The sequence below is a fragment of the Nerophis ophidion genome, linkage group LG18 (assembly GCF_033978795.1).
Source record: "Nerophis ophidion isolate RoL-2023_Sa linkage group LG18, RoL_Noph_v1.0, whole genome shotgun sequence".
Classification (NCBI taxonomy): Eukaryota; Metazoa; Chordata; class Actinopteri; order Syngnathiformes; family Syngnathidae; genus Nerophis; species Nerophis ophidion.
The window spans coordinates 39,993,021-40,017,631 of NC_084628.1; the positions used below are offsets into that span (position 1 = coordinate 39,993,021).

The window sequence follows — 24,611 nt, forward strand, 5'->3', positions numbered from 1 at the left end:
ACACAAACAAACTGTCAGTGGCAAGCCTGACACAAGGAAGACATGAAACTGCTACAGGAAAATACAGAAAAAAGAGAAAAAAACACCACATAGGAGAAGTAAAAGACTGCACGCAGGAAAACAGCAAAAAAAGTGAAAATAAGTCCGGGTGTGATGTGACAGTACACCTACTTTGAGACAAGAGCTATAGTGATACATGCTCGGCTATGCTTTAAAGTCATATCCAACAATTGTAACGACGACTTTTTACTCTCAACTGAGTTTTGTTTTTAATGATTTCTGCTGGTGGTGTGCCTTCGCATTTTTTCAATGAAAAAAATGTGCCTTGGCTCAAATAAAAAGGTTGAAAAACACTGCTTTAGACAGGATGCCCCTGAGCTCACTTTTATACTTAATGGCTAAGGCTGTGAATACTTATTATGTACATGCGGTTTCCTCAGTTTATTGTTTTTAATAAATTCTCTAAAAAGGTTTGCATGTCGTCTTTATGGAGTATTGTGGGTAGAATATTGAGGACAAAATTGAATTCTTTCCATTTTGGTGACTGTTTGCTGTTGGATGTTTTGGGAAGACGTGCACGTGTAAATGTTAAAGATGTTCTCCTCTCCAGCCGACAAGCACAAGATGGAGCGCTTCCTGCGGCCAGATGCCCCCACGGTGGTGTCCGTGTACGCGCCCATCACCTTCCCCCCCACGGGGGTCCTGCTCTTTAAGCAGAGGAACGATGGTGAGACCAGCAGTCATCTCTTGTTCTGGAATGTGGAAGTTTGGTAATCCCGTTTGAGTCGCAGTGTCGTCTTCAAGAATGGAGAAAGGACACTGCAAAAAGTCAGTGTTCAAAAACAAGAAAAAAAAATACAAAAATGAGGGGTGTTTTACTTGAACTAAGTCAAATGATCTGCCAATAGAACAAGACTTTCCAAACCAAGTCAAATTAGCTAGGCTCAATCAAGCCAAAAATACTTTACAATAAGTATATTCCCACTAATAACTAGTGCACTTAAAAAAAAAAAAAGAGACATTTTTGGTCAATATGTTAAAAAATATTCTTAAATTAAGTCAACGCTAGTGTCATTATCTTGACATCATGATGTTTGTTTCATGCTTGATGTAAGTGGTAGTGGTTAGAGAGTCCGCCCTGAGATGGGTAGGTTGTGAGTTCGAACCCCCGGGACCCAAAACTCAACCCAATGGGATGACAATGAGAAACCTTGGAGGGGACACAGATGTAGGGACCCCGCCCCTGGTCGGCTGATGCAATGGACGTCGAGTGGATCTAGCATAATATTGTGAGAGTCCAGTCCATAGTGGATCTAACATAATAGTGTGAGAGTCCAGTCCATAGTGGATCTAGCATAATAGTGAGAGAGTCCAGTCCACAGTGGATCTAACATAATAATGTGAAAGTCCAGTCCATAGTGGATCTAACATAATAGTGTGAGAGTCCAATCCATAGTGGATCTAACATAATAGTGAGAGTCCAGTCCATAGTGGATCTAACATAATAGTGAGAGTCCAGTCCATAGTGGATCTAACATAATAGTGAGAATCCAGTACATAGTGGATCTAACATAATAGTGAGACTCCAGTCCATAGTGGATCTAACATAATAGTGTGAGAGTCCAGTCCATAGTGGATCTAACATAATAGTGAGAGTCCAGTCCATAGTGGATCTAACATAATAGTGAGAGTCCAGTCCATAGTGGATCTAACATAATAGTGAGAGTCCAGTCCATAGTGGATCTAACATAATAGTGTGAGAGTCCAGTCCATAGTGGATCTAACATAATAGTGAGAGTCCAGTCCATAGTGGATCTAACATAATAGTGAGAATCCAGTCCATAGTGGATCTAACATAATAGTGAGAGTCCAGTCCATAGTGGATCTAACATAATAGTGTGAGAGTGCAGTCCATAGTGGATCTAGCATAATAGTGAGAGTCCAGTCCATAGTGGATCTAGCATAATAGTGAGAGTCCAGTCCATAGTGGCTCTAACATAATAGTGTGAGAGTCCAGTCCATAGTGGATCTAACATAATAGTGAGAGTCCAGTCCATAGTGGATCTAACATAATAGTGTGAGAGTCCAGTCCATAGTGGATCTAACATAATAGTGAGAGTCCAGTCCATAGTGGATCTAACATAATAGTGAGAGTCCAGTCCATAGTGGATCTAACATAATAGTGTGAGAGTCCAGTCCATAGTGGATCTAACATAATAGTGTGATAGTCCAGTCCATAGTGGATCTAACATAATAGTGAGAGTCCAGTCCATAGTGGATCTAACATAATAGTGAGAGTCCAGTCCATAGTGGATCTAACATAATAGTGAGAGTCCAGTCCATAGTGGATCTAACATAATAGTGTGAGAGTCCAGTCCATAGTGGATCTAACATAATAGTGTGAGAGTCCAGTCCATAGTGGATCTAACATAATAGTGAGAGTCCAGTCCATAGTGGATCTAACATAATAGTGAGAGTCCAGTCCATAGTGGATCTAACATAATAGTGTGAGAGTCCAGTCCATAGTGGATCTAACATAATAGTGAGAGTCCAGTCCATATTGGATCTAACATAATAGTGAGAGTCCAGTCCATAGTGGATCTAACATAATAGTGAGAGTCCAGTCCATAGTGGATCTAACATAATAGTGAGAGTCCAGTCCATAGTGGATCTAACATAATAGTGAGAGTCCAGTCCGTAGTGGATCTAACATAATAGTGTGAGAGTCCAGTCTGTAGTGGATCTAACATAATAGTGAGAGTCCAGTCTGTAGTGGATCCAACATAATAGTGAGAGTCCACTCCATAGTGGGGCCAGCAGCAGATCATCTTGAGTGGAGACAGGTCAGCAGTGCAGAGATGTCCCCAACTGATGCACAGATGAGTGGTCCACGGACCGAAAACTCAACCCAATGGGATGACAATGAGAAACCTTGGAGGGGACACAGATGTAGGGACCCCGCCCCTGGTCGGCTGATGCAATGGACGTCGAGTGGATCTAGCATAATATTGTGAGAGTCCAGTCCATAGTGGATCTAACATAATAGTGTGAGAGTCCAGTCCCTGGGTCCCGACTTTGGACAGCCAGTGCTTCAACCTTGGCCACTGAACCTCTGCCTCCCCCCTCCACAAAGGAGAAGGGGGTAAAGAAGAAAAAAAATGGCAGATCAACTGGTCTCAAAGAGGGTCTATTTCAAGGCTAGAGTATACAAAAGAGTTTTAAAATGGGACTTAAATGCTTAATATGACTCCTTTTAATGCGCCTTTTAATCCGGTGTGTCTTCCTTACAGAAATGGACATGAATAGACCTGCTCATCGGCAGTGCTCCTTATAATCTGATAGGCCCTCTATGGTCGAGAAAACATGGTAGTCTAGAAACCGCTTTTAACTCAAAACACTTACGTTGAGGTACTACAACTTTATTCATATGTTTACACCTTGTGGTAATAGTTTTTTTTTTTTTTTTAACTGGAGCCATAATAGTCCTCGGTCGAAGTCCTACTCAGTGGCCTAGTGGTTAGTGTCTGCCCTGAGATGGCTAGGTTGCGAGTTCAAACCTCCGGCCGAGTCATACCAAAGACAATAAAAATGGGAGCCATTACTTCCCTGCTTGCCACTCAGCATCAAGGGTTGGAATTGGGGGTTAATCCATCCATCAATCCATCTTCTTCCGCTTATCCGAGGTCGGGTCGCGGGGGCAGCAGCCTAAGCAGGGAAACCCAGACTTCCCTCTCCCCAGCCACTTCGTCTAGCTCTTCCCGGGGGATCCCGAGGCGTTCCCAGGCCAGCCGGGAGACATAGTCTTCCCAACGTGTCCTGGGTCTTCCCCGTGGCCTCCTACCGGTTGGACGTGCCCTAAACACCTCCCTCGGGAGGCGTTCGGGTGGCATCCTGACCAGATGCCCGAACCACCTCATCTGGCTCCTCTCCATGTGGAGGAGCAGCGGCTTTACTTTGAGTTCCATCCGGATGACAGAGCTTCTCACCCTATCTCTAAGGGAGAGGAGGAAACTCATTTCGGCCGCTTGTACCCGTGATCTTATCCTTTCGGTCATGACCCAAAGCTCATGACCATAGGTGAGGATGGGAACGTAGATTGACCGGTAAATTGAGAGCTTTGCCTTCCGGCTCAGCTCCTTCTTCACCACAACGGATCGATACAACGTCCGCATTACTGAAGACGCCGCACCGATCCGCCTGTCGATCTCACGATCCACTCTTCCCCCACTCGTGAACAAGACTCCTAGGTACTTGAACTCCTCCACTTGGGGCAGGGTCTCCTCCCCAACCCGGAGATGGCACTCCACCCTTTTCCGGGAGAGAACCATGGACTCGGACTTGGAGGTGCTGATTCTCATTCCGGCCGCTTCACACTCGGCTGCGAACCGATCCAGTGAGAGCTGAAGATCCCGGCCAGATGAAGCCAACAGGACCACATCGTCTGCAAAAAGCAGAGACCTAATCCCGCGGGCACCAAACCGGAACCCCTCAACGCCTTGACTGCGCCTAGACATTTTGTCCATAAAAGTTATGAACAGAATCGGTGACAAAGGACAGCCTTGGCGGAGTCCAACCCTCACTGGAAACGTGTTCGACTTACTGCCGGCAATGCGGACCAAACTCTGACACTGATCGTACAGGGATCGGACCGCCACAATAAGACAGTCCGATACCCCATACTCTCTGAGCACTCCCCACAGGACTTCCCGAGGGACACGGTCGAATGCCTTCTCCAAGTCCACAAAGCACATGTAGACTGGTTGGGCAAACTCCCATGCACCCTCAAGAACCCTGCCGAGAGTACAGAGCTGGTCCACGGTTCCACGACTAGGACGAAAACCACACTGCTCCTCCTGAATCCGATTGGGGGTTAAATCACCATAAATGATTCCTGGGCGCGGCCAATGCTGCTGCTTACTGCTCGTCTCCTCTCCCAGCGGGTGAACAGGATGATGGGTCAAATGCAGAGGGCATATATCACCAATAAAGACAATCATTGGTACTTTAACTAGAAGCCCTTTTCCAAAGCCGTGTGTTTGTGTGTGTGTGTGTGTGTGTGTGTGTGTGTGTGTGCAGGCGTCCAGGACCTGGTGGCGACAGGCAGTCTTCTCAGTTGTGACCCTCGCCGTATTACCCTTAAAAGGATCGTGCTGAGCGGACACCCGTTCAAAATTAACCGGCGCTCCGCTGTCGTCCGTTACATGTTTTTTAACAGGGGTGAGCATGTTCTTTTTTTAAAAAAATATATTTAAAGCTATTAATCATGTCTGGCCTTCCAGTTCCCAACTGTCATGAATGCATTCCCCCTGTTTGGTTTCAGATGACATCATGTGGTTCAAGCCTGTCGAGCTGCGGACTAAGTGGGGTCGGAGAGGTCACATCAAGGAAGCTCTAGGTGAGGAAACGTTTAGCGTCCAATAGAGATATGTTCATTCCGTGTTGTGTTTTTGTCCTAGGAACTCACGGCCACATGAAGTGTGTCTTTGACAGCCAGCTGCGCTCCCAAGACACCGTTCTGATGAACTTGTACAAGAGAGTGTATCCTCGCTGGTCTTATGACCCCTACGTGCCCTTGTCTCTGCCCTGGTTTAAAAGAGAGACTGTGATAGATGAGCAGGACTTGGACATGGAGTAATAGTGCAGGTAAAACATCGATGGACAACATCATTTTGTATTGACGACTAAACATTGTTGCAGAGGTTAGAAATGACACGTCTTGCCTGCAATTGCAGTGTTGGCCACTAAATGGCAGCATTGTGTAGACGTCACATGTGGAGTCCTCCGTTATATTGTTCAAGCCAGGGGTCACCAACCTTTTTTGAAAGCAAGAGCTACTTCTTGGGTACTGATTAATGCGAAGGGCTACCAGTTTGATACACACTTAAATAAATTGCCAGAAATAGCCAATTTGCTCAATTTACCTTTAGTAAATAAATCTATATATATAAAAAATGGGTATTTCTGTCTGTCATTCCGTCGTACATTTTTTTTTCCTTTCACGGAAGGTTTTATGTAGGGAATAAATTATGAAAAAAACACTTAACCTTCCTCTTGTGTTAGCTTTCTGCTACAATCTCTTATGTTAACGGGTTGGTTTTGACCCATGTCTTAAATCAGCTGTAAAATACACTAAAAACAATTATCTATCATCCAATTTGTTTCTCGTCCCTTGGTTACCTTGTTAGGCTTCCTTATCCTTGAAAATATTGGTTTTAATATTTTTGGTTTGGGCCATTGGGCCTTTTTTTTGTCAGTATACCCCTCGATTTCAATTTTTAAAAATGGTAAAACGAACCTCAAGAGAATCATATAAATAAAAAAAAGGTTGTTGTGTTACCTAACTATTACTAAGGGGTATTAGAACACATCTCTTAAATAAATGTGTTTTATTAATTTTTTCATTTTAAGAATTTTAACTATAGTAACATCTATGGTGTTACGGGTCAATTTCGACCCATATATCTTTACTTCAAGAAAAAGGCTGAAAAGTATTTTTTTCAGCAACAGAAATCCAACATCAAACAAACAACCAATCAAGCAAATGAAACCAAGAGAAATAGATTACTAGTTCCAAAACTAATAAAAAAACTAAATCAGAGTGGCAAAAAGTGACACTTTTAGTGTCCGTCTTTTGTTTGTTTTTGTACAGGATGACAATGTAAAATGAGAATCCACTAAAGCTCTCATGATTGGGAGAGGAGCTGGCTGTCAGTGTGTTCAGTTTTGGCTCTTATCATTGCTTTATCATCTTATTTTTATAACTGGGTCAAAACCGACCCTAACAACACCAAGGGCATGATTTCTACCAGAGCATTTTATAATTTAGTGAAAAAAATTAAAATGTTTTATTTTGTTGACAAAGAGGTTCCTGACAAAGTCAAAAAGCTTTGATGCAAAAAAATAAATGTATGTGGTGTTTTTATGCATTTAAAAACTAAAACGGGTCGGTGCCGACACTAACACAAGACGAAGGTTAATTGAACGGTTTAAAAGAGGAGAAAACACACAAAAAATGAAAATTAAATTTTGAAGCATAGTTTATCTTCAATTTCCACTTTTTAAATTCAAAATTCAACCGAAAAAAATGAAGAGAAAAACTAGCTAATTCGAATCTTTTTGAAAAAATTAAAAAAATTATTTATGGAACATCATTAGTAATTTTTCCCGATTAAGATTAATTTTAGAATTTTGATATGTTTTAAATAGGTTAAAATCCAATCTGCACTTTGTTAGAATATATAACAAATTGGACCAAGCTATATTTCTAACAAACACAAATCATTATGTCTTCTATATTTTACAGAACACATATTTTAAAAAGAACTTCAATAGACTTTGAAATAAGATTTATATTTGATTCTACAGATTTTCTAGATTTGCCAGAATATTTTTTTGCATTTTAATCATAATAAGTTTGAAGAAATATTTCACAAAAATTTTTCGTCGAAAAAACAGAAGCTAAAATGAAGAATTAAATCAAAATGTATTTATTATTCTTTACAATAAAAGAAAAAAATACTTGAATATTGATTTAAATTGTCAGGAATGAAGAGGAAGAAATTTAAAAGGTTAAAAGGTATATGTGTTTAAAAATCCTAAAATCATTTTTAAGGTTGTATTTTTTCTCTAAAATTGTCTTTCTGAAAGCTATAAGAAGCTAAGTAAAAAAATAAATGAATTTATTCAAACAAGTTAAGACCAAGTCTTTAAAACATTTTCTTGGATTTTCAAGTTCTATTTGAGTTTTGTCACTCTTAGAATTAAAAATGCCGAGCAAAGCAAGACCAGCTTGCTAGTAAATAAATAAAATTTAAAAAATAGAGGCAGCTCACTGGTAAGTGCTGCTATTTGAGCTATTTTTAGAACAGGCCAGCGGACGACTCATCTGGTCCTTACGGGCACCGCGTTGGTGACCCCTGGTTTAAGCCCTATTTAAAAAAAACAAAAACATAATGATGCAAATATAAATATTTTATGAAAACATGTAAACCCTGCGTTGCCGTCACATTTTCTAAAGGTGGAATGGCAATCATGAGAATATTGACGGACATAAGTTTTTATTCAATAGCTTAACAAATTGTCCAAACGTATGACTGCCTGTTAAAATATTTCCCATTTCAAAACCTAATCCCCACCAACCTAGGACAGGAATAATGTATGTAAACATTTTGGGCAGCAATGCCACACTGCAAAAAGTTAGTGTTCAAAAACAAAAATGAGGGGTATTTTATTGAAACGAAGCAAACATTTCTGCCCAAACAATAAGAACATTTGGCTTGTCAAAATGCCCCAAAACAAGCAAAATTAATTAACCTCAATGAACTCTAAAATATGTTAAAATAATTATATTCTCACTAATAACAAGTGTACTACTATATGAGTACCTATTTTCTAGGGGTGTGGGAAAAATTGATTCGAATTTGAATCGATTCTCATTTTTAAAAAAATCTTTCTTTTTTATTTTTATTGTTATATCAATCCATCAAAACAATACACAGCAATACCATAACAATGCAATCCAATTCCAAAAGCAAACCTGACCCAGCAACACTCAGAACTGCAATAAACAGAGCAATTGAGAGGAGACACAAACACCACACAGAACAAACCAAAAGTAGTGAAACAAAAATGAATATTATCAACAACAGTATCAATATTAGTTATAATTTCAAGCATAGCAGTGATTAAAAATCCCCTCATTGACATTATCATTAGACATTTATAAAATAAAAGAACAAAAGTGTCACAGTGGGTTACACTTGCATGGCATCTCATAAGCTTGACAACACACTGTGTCCAATATTTTCACAAAGATAAAATAAGTCATATTTTTGGTTCGTTTAATAGTTAAAACAAATTTACATTATTGCAATCAGTTGATAAAACATTGTCCTTTACAATTATAAATGTTTTTTGTTTTTTTTAAAATATATTACTCTGCTAGCATGTCATCAGACTGGGGTAGATCTTGCTGAAATCCTAATACAGAATCCTTTTAAATCGGGAAAAAAATCGTTTTTGTATCGAGAATCGTGTTGAATTGAAAAAAAAAATTGATTTTGAACCGAATTGTGACCCCAAGAATTGATATTGACTCGAATCGTGGGACACCCAAAGATTCGCAGCCCTACTATTTTCTATTGTTTCATTGAAAATAAAACAGCAAAGTCCATTTGGCTGTCACCTGTTTTAATTATGAGACACAATTGTGTCAAAGTCATGTTTATTTTTTTTTTTTTACATGCTTGAAAGAAGAAATTATTACTTTAAGAAAGTAGTTAATAATATCGGGCTGCCAATATTAATGGCCGATAAATACTTTAAAATGTAACATCGGAAATTATGGGGGTGAAAATTATCGGTATCTGTTTCAAAAAGTAAAATTTATTACTTAAACTAAGAAAGTAGTTTTATACTTGTGAGTAGAGATGTCCGATAATATCGAGCTGCCTATATTATTGGCCGATAAATGCTTTAAAACGTAATATCGGAAATTATCAGTATCTGTTTGGAAATTACCGGTATCTGTTTCAAAAAGTAAAATTTATGACTAAAACGCGGCTGTAAGGAGTGCTACACAGACGTAGGGAGAAGTACAGCGCTTCAATAAACGTACTGCTTTTGCGTGGCGGCCTAATCACATAATATTTACAGCTTTTCACACACACGAGTGAATGCAAGGCATACTTGGTCAACACCCACACAGGTCACACTGAGGGTGGCTGTATACACAACTTTAACACTGTTACAAATATGCGCCACACTTTGAACCCACACCAAACAAGAATGACAAACAGATTTCGGGAGAACAGCCGCGCCGTAACACAACATAAACACAACAGAACAAATACCCAGAACCCCTTGCAGCACTCACTCTTCAGGGACGCTACAATATACACCCCCCCGCCACCTCAACCTCCTCATGCTCTCTCAGGGAGAGCATGTCCCAAATTCCAAGCTGCTGTTTTGACGCATGTTTAAAAAAAATAATGTACTTTGTGTCTTCAATAATAAATATGGCAGTGCCGTGTTGGCATTTTTTTCATAACTTGATTTGATTTATTTTGAAAAACCTTGTTACATTGTTTAATGCATCCAGCGGGGCATCACAACGACATTAGGCATAATAATGTGTTCATTCCACCGCTGTATATATCGGTATCGGTTGATATCTGAATCCGTAATTAAGAGTTGGACAATATCTGAATATCGGATATCGGCAAAAAAGCCATTATCGGACATCTCTACTTGTGACACAGTTTAGCAACACTTTATATTCTACTTTCAAGCATGTTTTACTCAATATAGGTCATAACATCTGTAATATCTTACTGAGATCATTTAGGGGAAAAACACTTAAAACAAGTAAGAGACTCTAACATAAAATCTGCTTAGTGAGAAGAATGATCTTATCAGACAGAAAATAAGCAAATATCACTCGTATATCAATCTTACTTCGATTTCAGTTTTTGCAGTGTACAAGTTGTTGCCCTTTAAGAAAGACGATGACCAAATGTGAGGAATATTATTCAATTAATGGTAAATTCACTTCTGTGGCAGCACAGTGGTAGAGGGGTTAGTGCGAGTGCCTCACAATACAAAGGTTCTGATTAGTCCTGAGTTCAATCCCAGGCTCAGGATCTTTCTGTGTGGAGTTTGCATGTTCTTCCCGTGACTGCTAGGGTTCCCTCCGGGTACTCGGGCTTCCTCCCACCTTCAAAGACATGCACCTGGAGATAGGCCCCTCCCATGTCAAAAACATGCACCTAGGGATAGGCCCCTCCCATGTCAAAAACATGCACCTAGGGATAGGCCCCTCCCACCTCAAAAACATGCACCTAGGGATAGGCCCCTCCCACCTCAAAAACATGCACCTAGGGATAGGCCCCTCCCACCTCCAAAAACATGCACCTGGGGATAGGCCCCTCCCACCTCCAAAGCCATGCACCTGGTGATAGGCCCCTCCTACCTCAAAAACATGCACCTGGGGATAGGCCCCTCCCACCTCAAAAACATGCACCTGGGGATAGGCCCCTCACACCTCCAAAGTCATGCACCTGGGGATAGGCCCCTTCCACCTCAAAAACATGCACCTGGGGATAGGCTCCTCCAACCTCCAAAGACATGCACCTGAGGATAGGCCCCTCCCACCTTCAAAGACATGCACCCAGGGATAGGCCCCTCCCACCTCAAAAACATGCACCTGAGGATAGACCCCTCCCACCTCAAAAACATGCACCCGAGGATAGGCCCCTCCCATCTCAAAAACATGCACCTGGGGATAGGCCCCTCCCACCTCATACATGCACCTGGGGATAGGCCCCTCCCACCTCCAGAGACATGCACCCAGGGATAGGCCCCTCCCACCTCAAAAACATGCACCTGGGGATAGGCCCCTCCCACCTCCAGAGACATGCACCCAGGGATAGGCCCCTCCCACCTAAAAAACATGCACCCGGGGATAGGCCCGTCCCACCTCAAAAACATGCACCTGGGGATAGGCCCCTCCCACCTCAAAAACATGCACCTGGGGATAGGCCCCTCCCACCTCAAAAACATGCACCTAGGGATAGGCCCCTCCCACCTCAAAAACATGCACCTGGGGATAGGCCCCTCCCACCTCCAAAGACATGCACCTGGGGATAGGTTGATTGGCAACACTAAATGAGGTGGCGACTTGTCCAGGGTGTACACTGCCTTCCACCTGAATGCAGCTTGTCCCTTACCGCGACTCCATTAAGGGACAAGCGGTAGAAAATGGATGGATGGATGGGTGGGTTTGTAAGGCATCATTAATCACTTGTCCCTGTAGAAATGGGATTCAGAATGAAACAATAGGCCAAGTATGCAAGGGGAAAAGGTCTTCCGCTCTGACCAATCAGAGCCCTGCTAGGAAAACTGGCATCACCATCAGACCCATGCAGAGCAACGTTGGAAACAATGCTCCTCTGCACACATCCAGCAGCCTCTTACTTAATAGTTCAAAGTATGGCAACAAAATGACTGCACATGTAACAGTAGTGTGCTTTTTTGTGGCCCCAGTTTCATGACCTTTGGGTCTTTCGGACCGGCAGCCAAAAATGATAAGCCGATATTTCTTCCCTTTTTCAAATGTGGAAATTTAGATTTATGAATGACAGTATTGGTCCCAAATCGCAGAGCATTTTGCATGCTTGCAGAAACATGATCAATCCCGGCCGGGGCTGAGTCCGCAATGCGTGCCAGGACGTCTGCGCCAGCGTGATAGACAACGTTGACTTCAACACGATCCATTTGCTTCATGGCCAAATTGGACAACAATGTCAAATGACTTGTATGTTGGAAGTGACGTCTTAACATGCAGGTAGTTTTAGCCACTGTAGAATACAAAGATAATAAAGTCAAACTCCTCAAGTAAAGACAAGACTCAATGAAGATGGGAGCCTACTATCACTGCAATACTAAAACATGTTCTTTGAGGATTTGTCCACAAAACATTGTTACTTTTCCAATTAATCAATAAATGTTGTAATTATAGCCAGGACTTTTAATTGTTGTATCCATTTAACTGCAGACGTGGGTACTAACTAAAGATGTCCGATAATGCCTTTTGTGCCGATATCCGATATTCCGTGTCATAATGAAGGCAACACATGACGTAAGTGTCTATGTTAGCTATAATAGCCTACTATCAAAATGACTTTTAAAAAGTCTTATATAAGTGTTATAATGAAGGCAACACATGATGTAAGTGTCTATATTAGCCTACTATCACAATCACTTTAAAAAGTCTTATATAAGTGTTATAATGAAGGCAACACATGATGTAAGTGTCTATGTTAGCTATATTAGCCTACTATCAAAATGAATTTAAACATCTTATATAAGTGTTATAATGAAGGCAACCCATGATGTGTCTATATTAGCCTACTATCACAATGACTTTAAAAAGTCTTATATAAGTGTTGTAATGAAGGAAACACATGATGTAAGTGTCTATATTAGCTATATTAGCCTACTATCAAAATTAATTTAAAAGTCTTATATAAGTATTATAATGAAGGCAACACATGATGTGTCTATATTAGCCTTCTATCAAAATGACTTTGCAAGCCTTATATAAGTGTTATAATGAAGGCAACACATGACATAAGTGTCTATATTAGCCTACTATCAAAATTAATTTAAAAGTCTTATATAAGTGTTACAATGAAGGCAACACATGATGTGTCTATATTAGCCTACTATCAAAATGACTTTGCAAGCCTTATATAAGTGTTATAATGAAGGGAACACATGACATAAGTGTCTATGTTATTCTACTATCAAAATGAATTTAAAAGTCTTATATAAGTGTTATAATGAAGGCCACACATAACATAAGTGTCTGTTAGCCTACTATCAAAATGAATTTAAAAGTCTTATATAAGTGTTATAATGAAGACAACACATGATGTAAGTGTCTATAATACCCTACTATCAAAATAACTTTAAAGGTCTTATATAAGTGTTATAATGAAGGCAACACATGACATAAGTGTCTATGTTAGCTATATTAGCCTACTATCAAAATGACTATGTATCGCAGGTTGACACATCTCAGTTGACAAAAATGTTGAAATGTAATATTTGTTCTACACATTTTTACAGCATTAGAAAGCCTTAGTAAGTCAGAGGCTACTCAGAAGGTGAGATAACTCCTGGACATGACTGGCTTTTAGTGACCAGAGGTATAAATGTGGGTCCAGGCTTTTAATTATTTGTGGCTCCAGATTTGATTTTGTGTTTTCAGTCCAATATGGCTCTTTCAACATTTTAGGTTGCTGACTTAGTGAGGAGAAAACATGACAACTTGCACTCCAAGTTTTTATTGACTTTTACAGAACATTTTGGTTGAATGTCAAACTCTACAACTTTTGGCTTCTTCCCTATCTATGAAAAGTTCACATTGTGCCGATACTAAAATGATAACCAGGAGAGAGTGATAGTCTTCATTTCGGGCGCTTTGTTTATTTCCTGCTTCATCTTTTTGGCACGACTGAGGTGATAACGATGATGTGCTGACCACACGGCGGAGGAGTGTTCATTTAAGGGAAAGTGACATTCAATATCCCCCCCCCCCAAGAAAGAAACGCTAACTGTGGATGCCCATGCGTGCTCCATGAAGTGTGAGTGGGGACCAAGTGCAACGTGGTAGGCTGCACAATCCAACTGCAGATTGAGTGTTTGGCACATGGCCGCCCTCAGAAGACATGAACATGGGCGAGCAGGAATGTCTTGTGGCCGCCACTACGCTTGGAAGGCTCCTCGCTGCAGATATAACGGGCAAGAGATGTTTCCATTGGAAGAGGGCAGGGGAGGTAAGGGAAGGGCCAGCTATGATAAATACAACAGTTTGTCAGTAGAAGGAAAATAAAAGGGGATGTGTTAAAAAAAAGAGAGTGTGTGTGGGCGAGTGAGTATGGGAGAGCAAGAGTGGCTGGCAGTTATGGATTGCAGATGTGGCGCTATGGGGTTATGGGGTTTTGGCAGGGGCCGTGAACGCCTAAATCATCCACTGAGTGGGTGGCACCGAGGTGAGTGCGAGGTCAGAGCACCACAGCACACTCGCCATAAAGACTCCCAGTGGGACAAGTGCCCGGCTCTCCAATACAAACACCACTACAGGGCACTGTGTGTGCGTGTCTGTACATATACATGTATGTATATATATATTTATGTGTGTGTATATATGTATGTGTATGTGTGTATATATATATATATATATATATATATACAGTGGGGCAAAAAAGTATTTAGTCAGCCAGCGATTGTGCAAGTTCTCCCACTTAAAATGATGACAGAGGTCTGTAATTTTCATCATAGGTACACTTCAACTGTGAGAGACAGAATGTGGGAAAAAAAATCCAGGAATTCACATTGTAGGAATTTTAAAGAATTTATTTGTAAATTATGGTGGAAAATAAGTATTTGGTCAAGCATTCAAAGCTCTCACTGATGGAAGGAGGTTTTGGCTCCAAATCTCACAATACATGGCTCCATTTATTCTGTCTTTAACACGGATCAATCGTCCTGTCCCTTTAGCAGAAAAACAGCCCCAAAGCATGATGTTTCCACCCCCATGCTTCACAGTAGGTATGGTGTTCTTGGGATGCAACTCAGTATTCTTCTTCCTCCAAACACCACGAGTTGAGTTTATATCAAAAAGTTCTATTTTGGTTTCATCTGACCACATGACATTCTCCCAATCCTCTGCTGTATCATCCATGTATCCATTTTGGTATAAACTCAACTCATCGTGTTTGCGGTCCTCTTCAAGGTTTCTCATAGTCATCATTGTCAGTGTCACCGACGTCCCATTGCGTGTCAGTTTTTCCCTTGCCCTTATGTTATGGTTTGTGCAGCGCTTTTGAGACACTTGTGATTTAGGGCTGTATAAATAAACATTGATTGATATGTATGTATATATACATGTGTATAAATATATATATGTGAGTGTGTATATATATATATACAAATGTATGTATATATATGTGTGTGTGTACACACACACATATATATACATACATTTGTATATGTATGTATTTATGTGTATATATACACACACACATATATATATATACATTTGTATATGTATGTATATGTTTGTATATATATGTGTAAATGTGTGTATAAATATGTGCATATATATGTGTATATGTATGCATATATATATTTGTGTGTACGTGTGTGTATAAATGTGTGTGTATATATATATATGTGTGAATGAATGTGTGTAAATGTGTGTCTATATATATATATATGGGGCTTAACGGTGTCAGAGGGGTTAGTGCGTTTGCCTCACAATACGAAGGTCCTGCAGTCCTGGGTTCAAATCCAGGCTTGGGATCTTTCTGTGTGGAGTTTGCATGTTCTCCCCGTGAATGCGTGGGTTCCCTCCGGGTACTCCGGTTTCCTCCCACTTCCAAAGACAAGCACTTGGGGATAGGTTGATTGGCAACACTAAATGGTCCCTAGTGTGTGAATGTTGTTTATCTGTGTTGGCCCTGCGATGAGTTGGCGACTTGTCCAGGGTGTACCCCGCCTTCCGCCCGATTGTAGCTGAGATAGGCGCCAGCGCCCCCCGCAACCCCGAAAGGGAATAAGCGGTAGAAAATGGATGGATGGATATATATATATGTATGTATGTGTGTGTATGTATATATGTATATATACACGTATGTATATATGTATATCTCTATGTATATATATATAGAGATATACACATATATATATATATGAAAATATGTATATGTATATATATATTCATTTATCAGGTATTCTAAGATGTATAATTTTAAACCTTATATTGACCTAATCAGATAAAGAATCAAAATAAATAAAATTTGATCCATAACTCTCCTACTTTCAGTATTAAGGAAGCCACACTAACATATTGTTACATTTTATTATTACATATTGTTTTTATTTTATTCGACAGCAACTATAAACATAATAAAAGCTGTGTTTATTTTATTTTTACGGGGTGATTTTTGGCCAGAGTCTGACGTCATTTCCTGTCTTATCGACGTAATCTCCTGCCTTTTTTTCCGCTTTTTTGCGCGCTTTTCAGTCTCCAGCGGCGGCGGAGAAGAAGTAAGTAACTCTACTACGCCCGTCTTTATTTCAAAAGCCTGATTTCATGTCGCATACACAACTCTAGTACAACTATGGTTGTTGAATAATATCATTTAGTGGATGTAGTTTTCAATGTGCTTAATGTTCTTTGGGAGAAGCTAGCAAATGCTAGCAAAGTGTATCCTTTGTGTGTCACATTTCAAAGAACAATTAATTCACAATTACCACCTCACCGTTTTTGAAGGAAAATGGTGATTATAGCCAATTTTAATGATCATATTAATTATGAACATCTTATTTACAGATGAATGTAGGGCATTCTTACTCAACACTACAACTATATATATGTCACACTAACATGCTTGCCCACCTTCAGACCTCACAATTAGGGATATATATATACGTATATATATATATATATATATATATATATATATATCACTGAAATGCAATACAGCCCATTAGTAATATGTGGATATGTTTAGGCCAGGGGTGCCCATTACGTCGATTGCGAGCTACCAGTCGACCGCGGGGGGTGTGTCAGTCGATCTCCAGCCAGGCTTTTAAAAAAAATAGACCTAAAAATTAGTGATCATCAATCTTCACCAAGACGTCACTTAAATGACATTCACGGTACCGGAGGGTCTTGTGAGATGACGCTGGCTGCTGCAAGATCATTATTATGAAAATATGACCGAGAGTAAGGCGAGAAACACTTTTTATTTCAACATACTCTCGCGCCGTACCTTACGTCAAAACTCTAAAGGCCGACTGCACATTTCCTATCTTCACAATAAAAGCCCTGCTTCATGCTGCCTGCGCTAACTAAATACAGAGTCTCGGAAAACTGGCGTGCACAAGCGATCCCTCAGAAAGCTGGCGTGCACATTACTTGTGCACGCCAGCTTTCCGAGACTCTTATTTTGTTAGCGCAGGCAGCATGAAGCAGAGCTTTTATTGTGAAGATAGGAAATGTGCAGTCGGCCTTTAGAGTTTTGACGAAAGGGACGGCGCGAAAGTCTGTTGAAATAAAAAGTGTTTCTCGCCTTCCTCTCTGTCATTTTCTCATAATAATGAACTGGCAGCAGCCAGCGTCATCTCACAAGACCCTCGGGTGCCGTGAATGTCAATCAAGCAAGCTACGGAATTTGCCGCCAATGTTTTTCTTGTAAAGTGTATGGAAGCTGGATGAATTAGATGCCAAAAACCAACCACTTTCATGTGGTATTGTACAGAAAGGACAACTTTTTTCTCCTCCATTTGAAAATGTGGGCTTTATCATCATTACTGTCTGATTCCAATCAATGCAAGTCATCAGAATCAGGTAATACACCAACTTATATTCTTGTCTTTGTGAAAGAAAGACATCTATATGTGTTACACAGGCTTGTATTATCATTAAACACATTTAACTTGTTTACAAAAATGTCTCTTTCATAAATAAATAAATATAAATAATATATCTAAATGAGGTAGATCCCCTCGAGTTGGTCAATTGAAAATTCAGAAAAAGTGTGGGCACCCCTGGTTTAGGCCATGTCAGGATACAGCATATATATCTGGATATTTTGCCTTAGCCTTGAATGAACACTTGATGCATATAATCACAGCAGTATGATGATTCTATGTGTCTACATTAAAACATTCTTCTTCATACTGCATTAATTTATGCTACTTTTAAAGGCCTACTGAAAGCCACTACTACCCACCACGCAGTCTGATAGTTTATATATCAATGATGTAATATTAACGTTGCAACACATGCCAATACGGCCTTTTTAGTTTACCAAATTGCAATTTTAAATTTCCCGGGAGTTTTTTCTTGAAAACGTCGCGTAATGATGACGTGTACGCTTGACTTCACAAAGTGTTATGAATATGAGCGCTGCGCACACCCACAGCTAAAAGTCGTCTGCTTTAACGGCATAATTACACAGTATTTTGGAGATCTGTGTTGCTGAATCATTTGCAATTTGTTCAATTAATATTGGAGAAGTCAAAGTAGAAAGATGGAGTTGGGAAGGTTTAGCCCAGGGGTTGGGAACCTTTTTGGCCGAGAGAGCCATGAAAGCCAAATATTTTAAACTGTATTTCCATGAGAGCCATATAATATTTTTTGACAATGAATACTATTAAATGCGTGCATTTTTAAGTAAGACCAACATTTTTATATAATAATAAGTCTCTTATTCTTTTAAATAACGTTGTTAATGGAGCAGTACATCTCGGATGGTAGAGTGGCCGTGCCAGCAACTTGAGGGTTCCAGGTTCAACCCCCGCTTCCGCCATTCTAGTCACTGCCTTTGTGTCCTTGGGCAAGACACTTTACCCACCTGCTCCCAGTGCCACCCACACTGGTTTAAATGTAAATTAGATATTGGGTTTCACAATGTAAAGCGCTTTGAGTCACTGTCAGGCTTGGACTTGGATTGTTTGTGCTCCTTCGACGCAGAGGGAATATGGGACGAGCCAGGCGTGAATTCAGGTACATAGTTTTAATTTTATTAATACTCAAAATACAAAAAAAAGGCAAACCAAGGACGCGCTCTGTGGCGGATAAAAATCTATACTATAACTTAGAACAAAAACAGCACAATGGCAATACTATCTACAAACAAACAAAAGATACTATCAAAGACATAAATACAAACAAAAACTTACTTGGCGTGGATGAATCAAAAAGTATGGCATGAAGTATGTAAGGCAATGAAAGTTAGAACGGCATGGGTAATGAAAGTTGATGTTCCCAGACTGATGGACAGAAAGAAATTGACTTAAATAGTGGCTGTTAATAATTAGGAACAGGTGCGGGACTGAGGGCATGGGCGTGACTAGGAGGGCAAGGTGAAAAGCAATGAGTTGTCATGGTAACAAAACAAACCAGGAAATGAAAAAACGGAACAAGAGTCCAGAAAACAAAACAAAACATGATCAAACATAAAACCAGATTTACAGACGTGACAGCCACTAGACAAAAAGCTCTATATAAATATAATTCACTTCACACTATAATTCACTAACCAATAATAAATATAATACTTCTTACCGTTAATGCGACTTCTTGAACAGGTGCGATAGAAAAGGTATGATTGGAATAAAATGCATGAGAATGTCTTATCTTTTGAATGTTATTTTAGACTCTTTGATTATCAGCGGAATTATTCATTACTTATCATGTTAAGCAATGACAGCTAAGATTTTTCTGAGAGCCAGATGTAGTCATCAAAAGAGCCACATCTGGCTCTAGAGCCATAGGTTCCCTACCCCTGATCTAGCCTTTAGCCACACAAACACGTGGTGATTCCATGTTTAAAATTCACAGAGGTGAAACTTTACTATGGATCATAGCGAACATGGATCCCAACCGAATGTCAACCAGCAGGTTTCGGTGAGAAAATTGTGGTTAAAGAGTCGCTTCTTACCGGATATCAGCTGAGCTTGTGCCATCCATACAGCTGCCGTCGACTTCCCTGAGGCACTGAAGTCAAGACACCCGTGGAGACACACCTCCGACTATCAGGTACTGTTAAACTCACTAAAACACACAATAGAAAGATAAGGGATTTCCCAGACTTATCCTAGTAAATTTGTCTAAAAATATCAGAATCCGTTTTTTTTTTACTTTTTAATTTTTTTTCTAGTCCGTCGCTATCTATTTCCTCAAACACACATCTTTAATCCTCGCTCAAACCCTTGTTTTCTTGGTCTGAATAGCTGTTTTTGTCAAAGGCCCCCATTAAAATCAATGTGAATATGTGAGGAGCCATCAACATGTGACGTCATCGTCTGCGACTTCCGGTAGAGGCAGGGCTTTTCTCTTAGCACCGAAAGTTGCAAACTTTATCGTGGATGTTCTCTACTAAATCCTTTCAGCAAAAATATGGCAATGTCGCGAAATGATCAAGTATGACACATAGAATGGACCTGCTATCCCCGTTTAAATAAGAAAATCTCATTTCAGTAGGCCCTTAAACTTTTTTGATTGATTGATTGATACTTTTATTAGTAGATTGCACAGTTCAGTACATATTCCGTACAATTGACCACTAAATGGTAACACCCGAATAAGTTTTTCAACTTGTTTAAGTCGGGGTCCACGTTAATCAATTGATGGTACAAATATATACTATCAACATAATACAGTCATCACACAAGTTAATCATCATAATATATACATTGAATTATTTACATTATTTACAATCCGGGGGGTGGGATGAGGAGCTTTGGTTGATATCAGAACTTCAGTCAACAATTGCATCAACAGAGAAATGTGGACATTGAAACAGTGCAGGTCTTATTTAGTAGGATATGTACAGCCAGCAGAGAACATAGTGAGTTCAGATAGCATAAGAACAAGTATATACATTAGAAGTACATTTGAGTTGTTTATAATCCGGGGAGATGGGATGTGAATGGAGGTGGGTATTAGTAAAGTGTTGAAGTTGCCTGGAGGTGTTGTTTTAGAGCGGTTTTGAAGGAATATAGAGATGCACTTACTTTTATACCTGTTGGGAGTGCATTCCACATTGATGTGGCAAAGAAAGAGAATGAGTTAAGACCTTTGTTAGATCGGAATCTGGGTTTAACGTGGTTTGTGGAGCTCCCCCTGGTGTTGTGGTTATGGCGGTCATTTACGTTAAGGAAGTAATTTGACATGTACTTCGGTATCAAGGAGGTGTAGCGGATTTTATAGACTAGGCTCAGTGCAAGTTGTTTTACTCTGTCCTCCACCCTGAGCCAGCCCACTTTCATGCAGAGAGGAAAACCACAACTAAAAGTGTATTTATTAAACAGTTATTAAGCAGTGACACAAACATTCATGTCATTTCAAAACAGAAAGTGCAAGATTGTCAGAGACAATTTAAAACAAGCTGTAAGTGCATTTTTGTGCATGATGTCACTAAGATGACATATCAAAACAACACTAAAGTGCAATTTTTTTCAGAGAATACTACTACAGTCGTTTAAAACAAAGTGTACTTTTGTGCATGATGTCACACAAGATATTTCAATAACTGTCAAATAAAAATGAGCTGCGTAATAGGAAATCAAATAGTGTATGTCCTTCGCTATGTGGTAGGTTACTGAGGACGTTATCTCCTTTTGTTGTTGACTAGTTTTTTCATACGGTGTTGATGTGTAAATGGTTGCTTGGGCATTTTGTTGGCGTGGCTCTAGGGCTGGTTGATATATCGATACAGAAGATATATCGCAGGTTTCTCTCTGTGCGATATAGAAAATGACTATATCGTAATATTCGATTATATGTTCTCACACAGTTGCTTTTAGCTGCGGTCATTAAAATACAGGCATTTCTCACTCCTCGTCGTCTCTCCTCACAGAGACGTAAAACAAGCCCGCCTTCTTACATACGTCACATACTGTCGCGCGTCTAGCGTCATACGCTCTCGCCGACCAGAGAGGTAGCAGCATGGCTAACGTTAGCTGAGGGAATTAAAATACAGGCGTTTCTCACTCCTCCTCGTCTCTCCTTCTCATGGAGACGGAAAAAAAGCCAGCCTTCTTACACACGTCACATACTGTCGCAATGGTAGCGTCATACGATATCGCCGACCAGAGAGGTAGCAGCCTGGCTAACGTTAGCCGAGGCAGGTCGTACAAGCAGAGCGGAGCTTGTGACAAGACAAGAGAGAGAAGGTGCGAAAGTGATCACAAATGGAGGAAGAACAAGAAATGCCCAAAATAAAGAGCAGGGGATCCATCATCTGGCGGTGGTTTGGCTTCAGGTGGGAAGATATTCCGCAGACAGCAGCAATATGCAAAGTATGCAGCAGAAGTGTTACTACAAAAAGGTAGCAACACTATTAATGTGTTCTTTCATTTAAAAAGTCACCCGTGAGAGAATGAAGAGTATTTAATAAATACAGTTTTGGTCCATTGACTTAGTTGTGATTTCCCTCTCTGCATGAAAGTTTAAAAGTAGCATATATTAATGCAGTATGAAGAAGAATGTTTGAATGTAGACACATAGAATCATCATACTGCTGTGATTATATGTGTCAAGTGTTCATTCAAGGCCAAGGCAAAATATCGTAATATATATCGTATATCGCAATATGGCATAAAAATATTGCGATATTAATAAAAGCCTATATCGCCCAGCCCTACGTGGCACCGAACGCAAATGTTGACATGCGGAGTTTCAAGCACTTTTCATTCTCTAAAACAGGGGTAGGGAACCTATGGCTCTCGAGCCAGATGCGGCTCTTTCGATGACTGCATCTGGCTCTCAGATAAATCTTAGCTGACATTGCTTAACACGATAAGTAATGAATAATTCCGCTGGTAATCAGTGTCAAAAATAACGTTCAAAATATAAAACATTCTCATGCATTTCAGTCCATCCATCTGGTTTCCACCGCACCTGTTCAAAAAGTCCCATTAATGGTAAGAAGTATTTTATTTATTGTTAGTTAGCTTGAGAATAACAATGTTATTAAAAAGAATAAGGGACTTATTATACTCTAAAAATGTTGGTCTTACTTAAAAATGCACGCATTTAGTTGTATTCAGTCTTAAAAAAAATATTATATTGCTCTCACGGAAATACTTTTTTAAATATTTGGCCTGTATGGCTCTCTCAGCCAAAAAGGCTCCCGACCCCTGCTCTAGAAGGTGACTTTTCAAACGATGCTAAAAATTAGCAGTATAGCTATTTTTTGTAGCAACACTTTTGCCGCATACTTGACATATTACTGTTGTCTGTTCGACATCTTCCCGCTTGAAGCCAAACCACCGGCAGACGACGGACCCCCTGCTGCTGTGGGAATTAATTCTTCCTTCATTTGTTACCAGATTGGCACCTTCTTTCTCTCGAAAATGACTACATGGTGATATTGGAGTATACGTTCTCACACAGTTGCTTTTAGCTGCGGGCATTACACTTCAGGCTCTTCTCACTCTTACCTGTCATTGCTGACAGACAAGCAGGCGCACCTTCTTACATCTATCACATACGTATACGCCCTCGCCCGACAGAGAGGTAGCAGACTGGGCTACGTTAGCTGCTAACGTAGCCGTACGAGTGGTAATACGAGAGAAAGAAGGTGCGGATCTGGTAACAAATGAAGGAAGACTCAATTCCCAATAAAAACAGCAGGGGGTCCATCGTCTGGCGGTGGTTCGGCTTCAAGTGGGGATATGTCGAACAGACAACCGTAATTTGTCAAGTGTGGGGCAAAAGCGTTGCTATAAAAAGAAGCTTTACTGCTAATATGTAGCATCATTTGAAAAGTCACTTGCTAGAGAATGAAAATAATTTCATAACCTTAGTAACCTACCACATAGTGAAGGACGGATACTATTTGATTTTCTATCATGCAGCTCATTTTTATTTGACTTCTTAAAATGTCTCTGACAATCTTGCACTTTCTGTTTTGGAAATGACTTGAATGTTTGTGCCATTGCTTAATAACTTTATTAAATACACTTTTGGTAAATTGATTTAGTTGGGATTTCCCTCTCTGCATGAAAGTTTAAAAGTAGCATATATTAATGAAGAAGAATGTTTGAAGGTAGACACATAGAATCATCATACTGCTGTGATTATATGCATTAAGTGTTCATTCAAGGCCAAGGCAAAATATCGTAATATATATCGTATATTGTGATATGGCATAAAAATGTCGTGATATTAAAAAAGGCCATATCGCCCAGCCCTACTTCAAGGTACTCAAAGTGCTTTGACACCATTTCCACATTCACCCATTCACACACACTGATGGAGGGAGCTGCCATGCAAGGCACTAACCAGCACCCATCAGGAGCAAGGGTGAAGTGACTTGCTCAAGGACACAACGGACGTGATTAGGGTGGTAGAATGTGGGGATTGAACCAGCAACCCGAGCACGGCCACTCGCCCACTGCACCACGCCTATTTACTGTTGATGGAATGATGGCCAATATCATGGAAAACAAGGGAGGTCTGAAGATGTTGGTGATGGTTAAGGTCACATGATGGTCACATGACATTTCCTTTTCCTGGCAGCAGCATC

General features: G+C 40.1%; 1 protein-coding gene across 1 annotated transcript in view; it reads left to right on the forward strand.

The window, feature by feature from the left end:
* The window catches only part of tsr1 (TSR1 ribosome maturation factor), a 39,084-nt gene extending 29,912 nt beyond the window's left edge, over positions 1 to 9,172 (forward strand). Inside the window, exons 12-15 of the mRNA XM_061878117.1 lie at positions 611 to 727; positions 5,077 to 5,217; positions 5,321 to 5,395; positions 5,457 to 9,172. Of these exons, the coding sequence (XP_061734101.1) occupies positions 611 to 727; positions 5,077 to 5,217; positions 5,321 to 5,395; positions 5,457 to 5,635 (512 nt within the window). The 3' untranslated portion in view covers positions 5,636 to 9,172. The remainder of the gene's footprint in view (positions 1 to 610; positions 728 to 5,076; positions 5,218 to 5,320; positions 5,396 to 5,456) is intronic.
* The last annotated feature ends 15,439 nt before the right edge of the window (positions 9,173 to 24,611 follow it).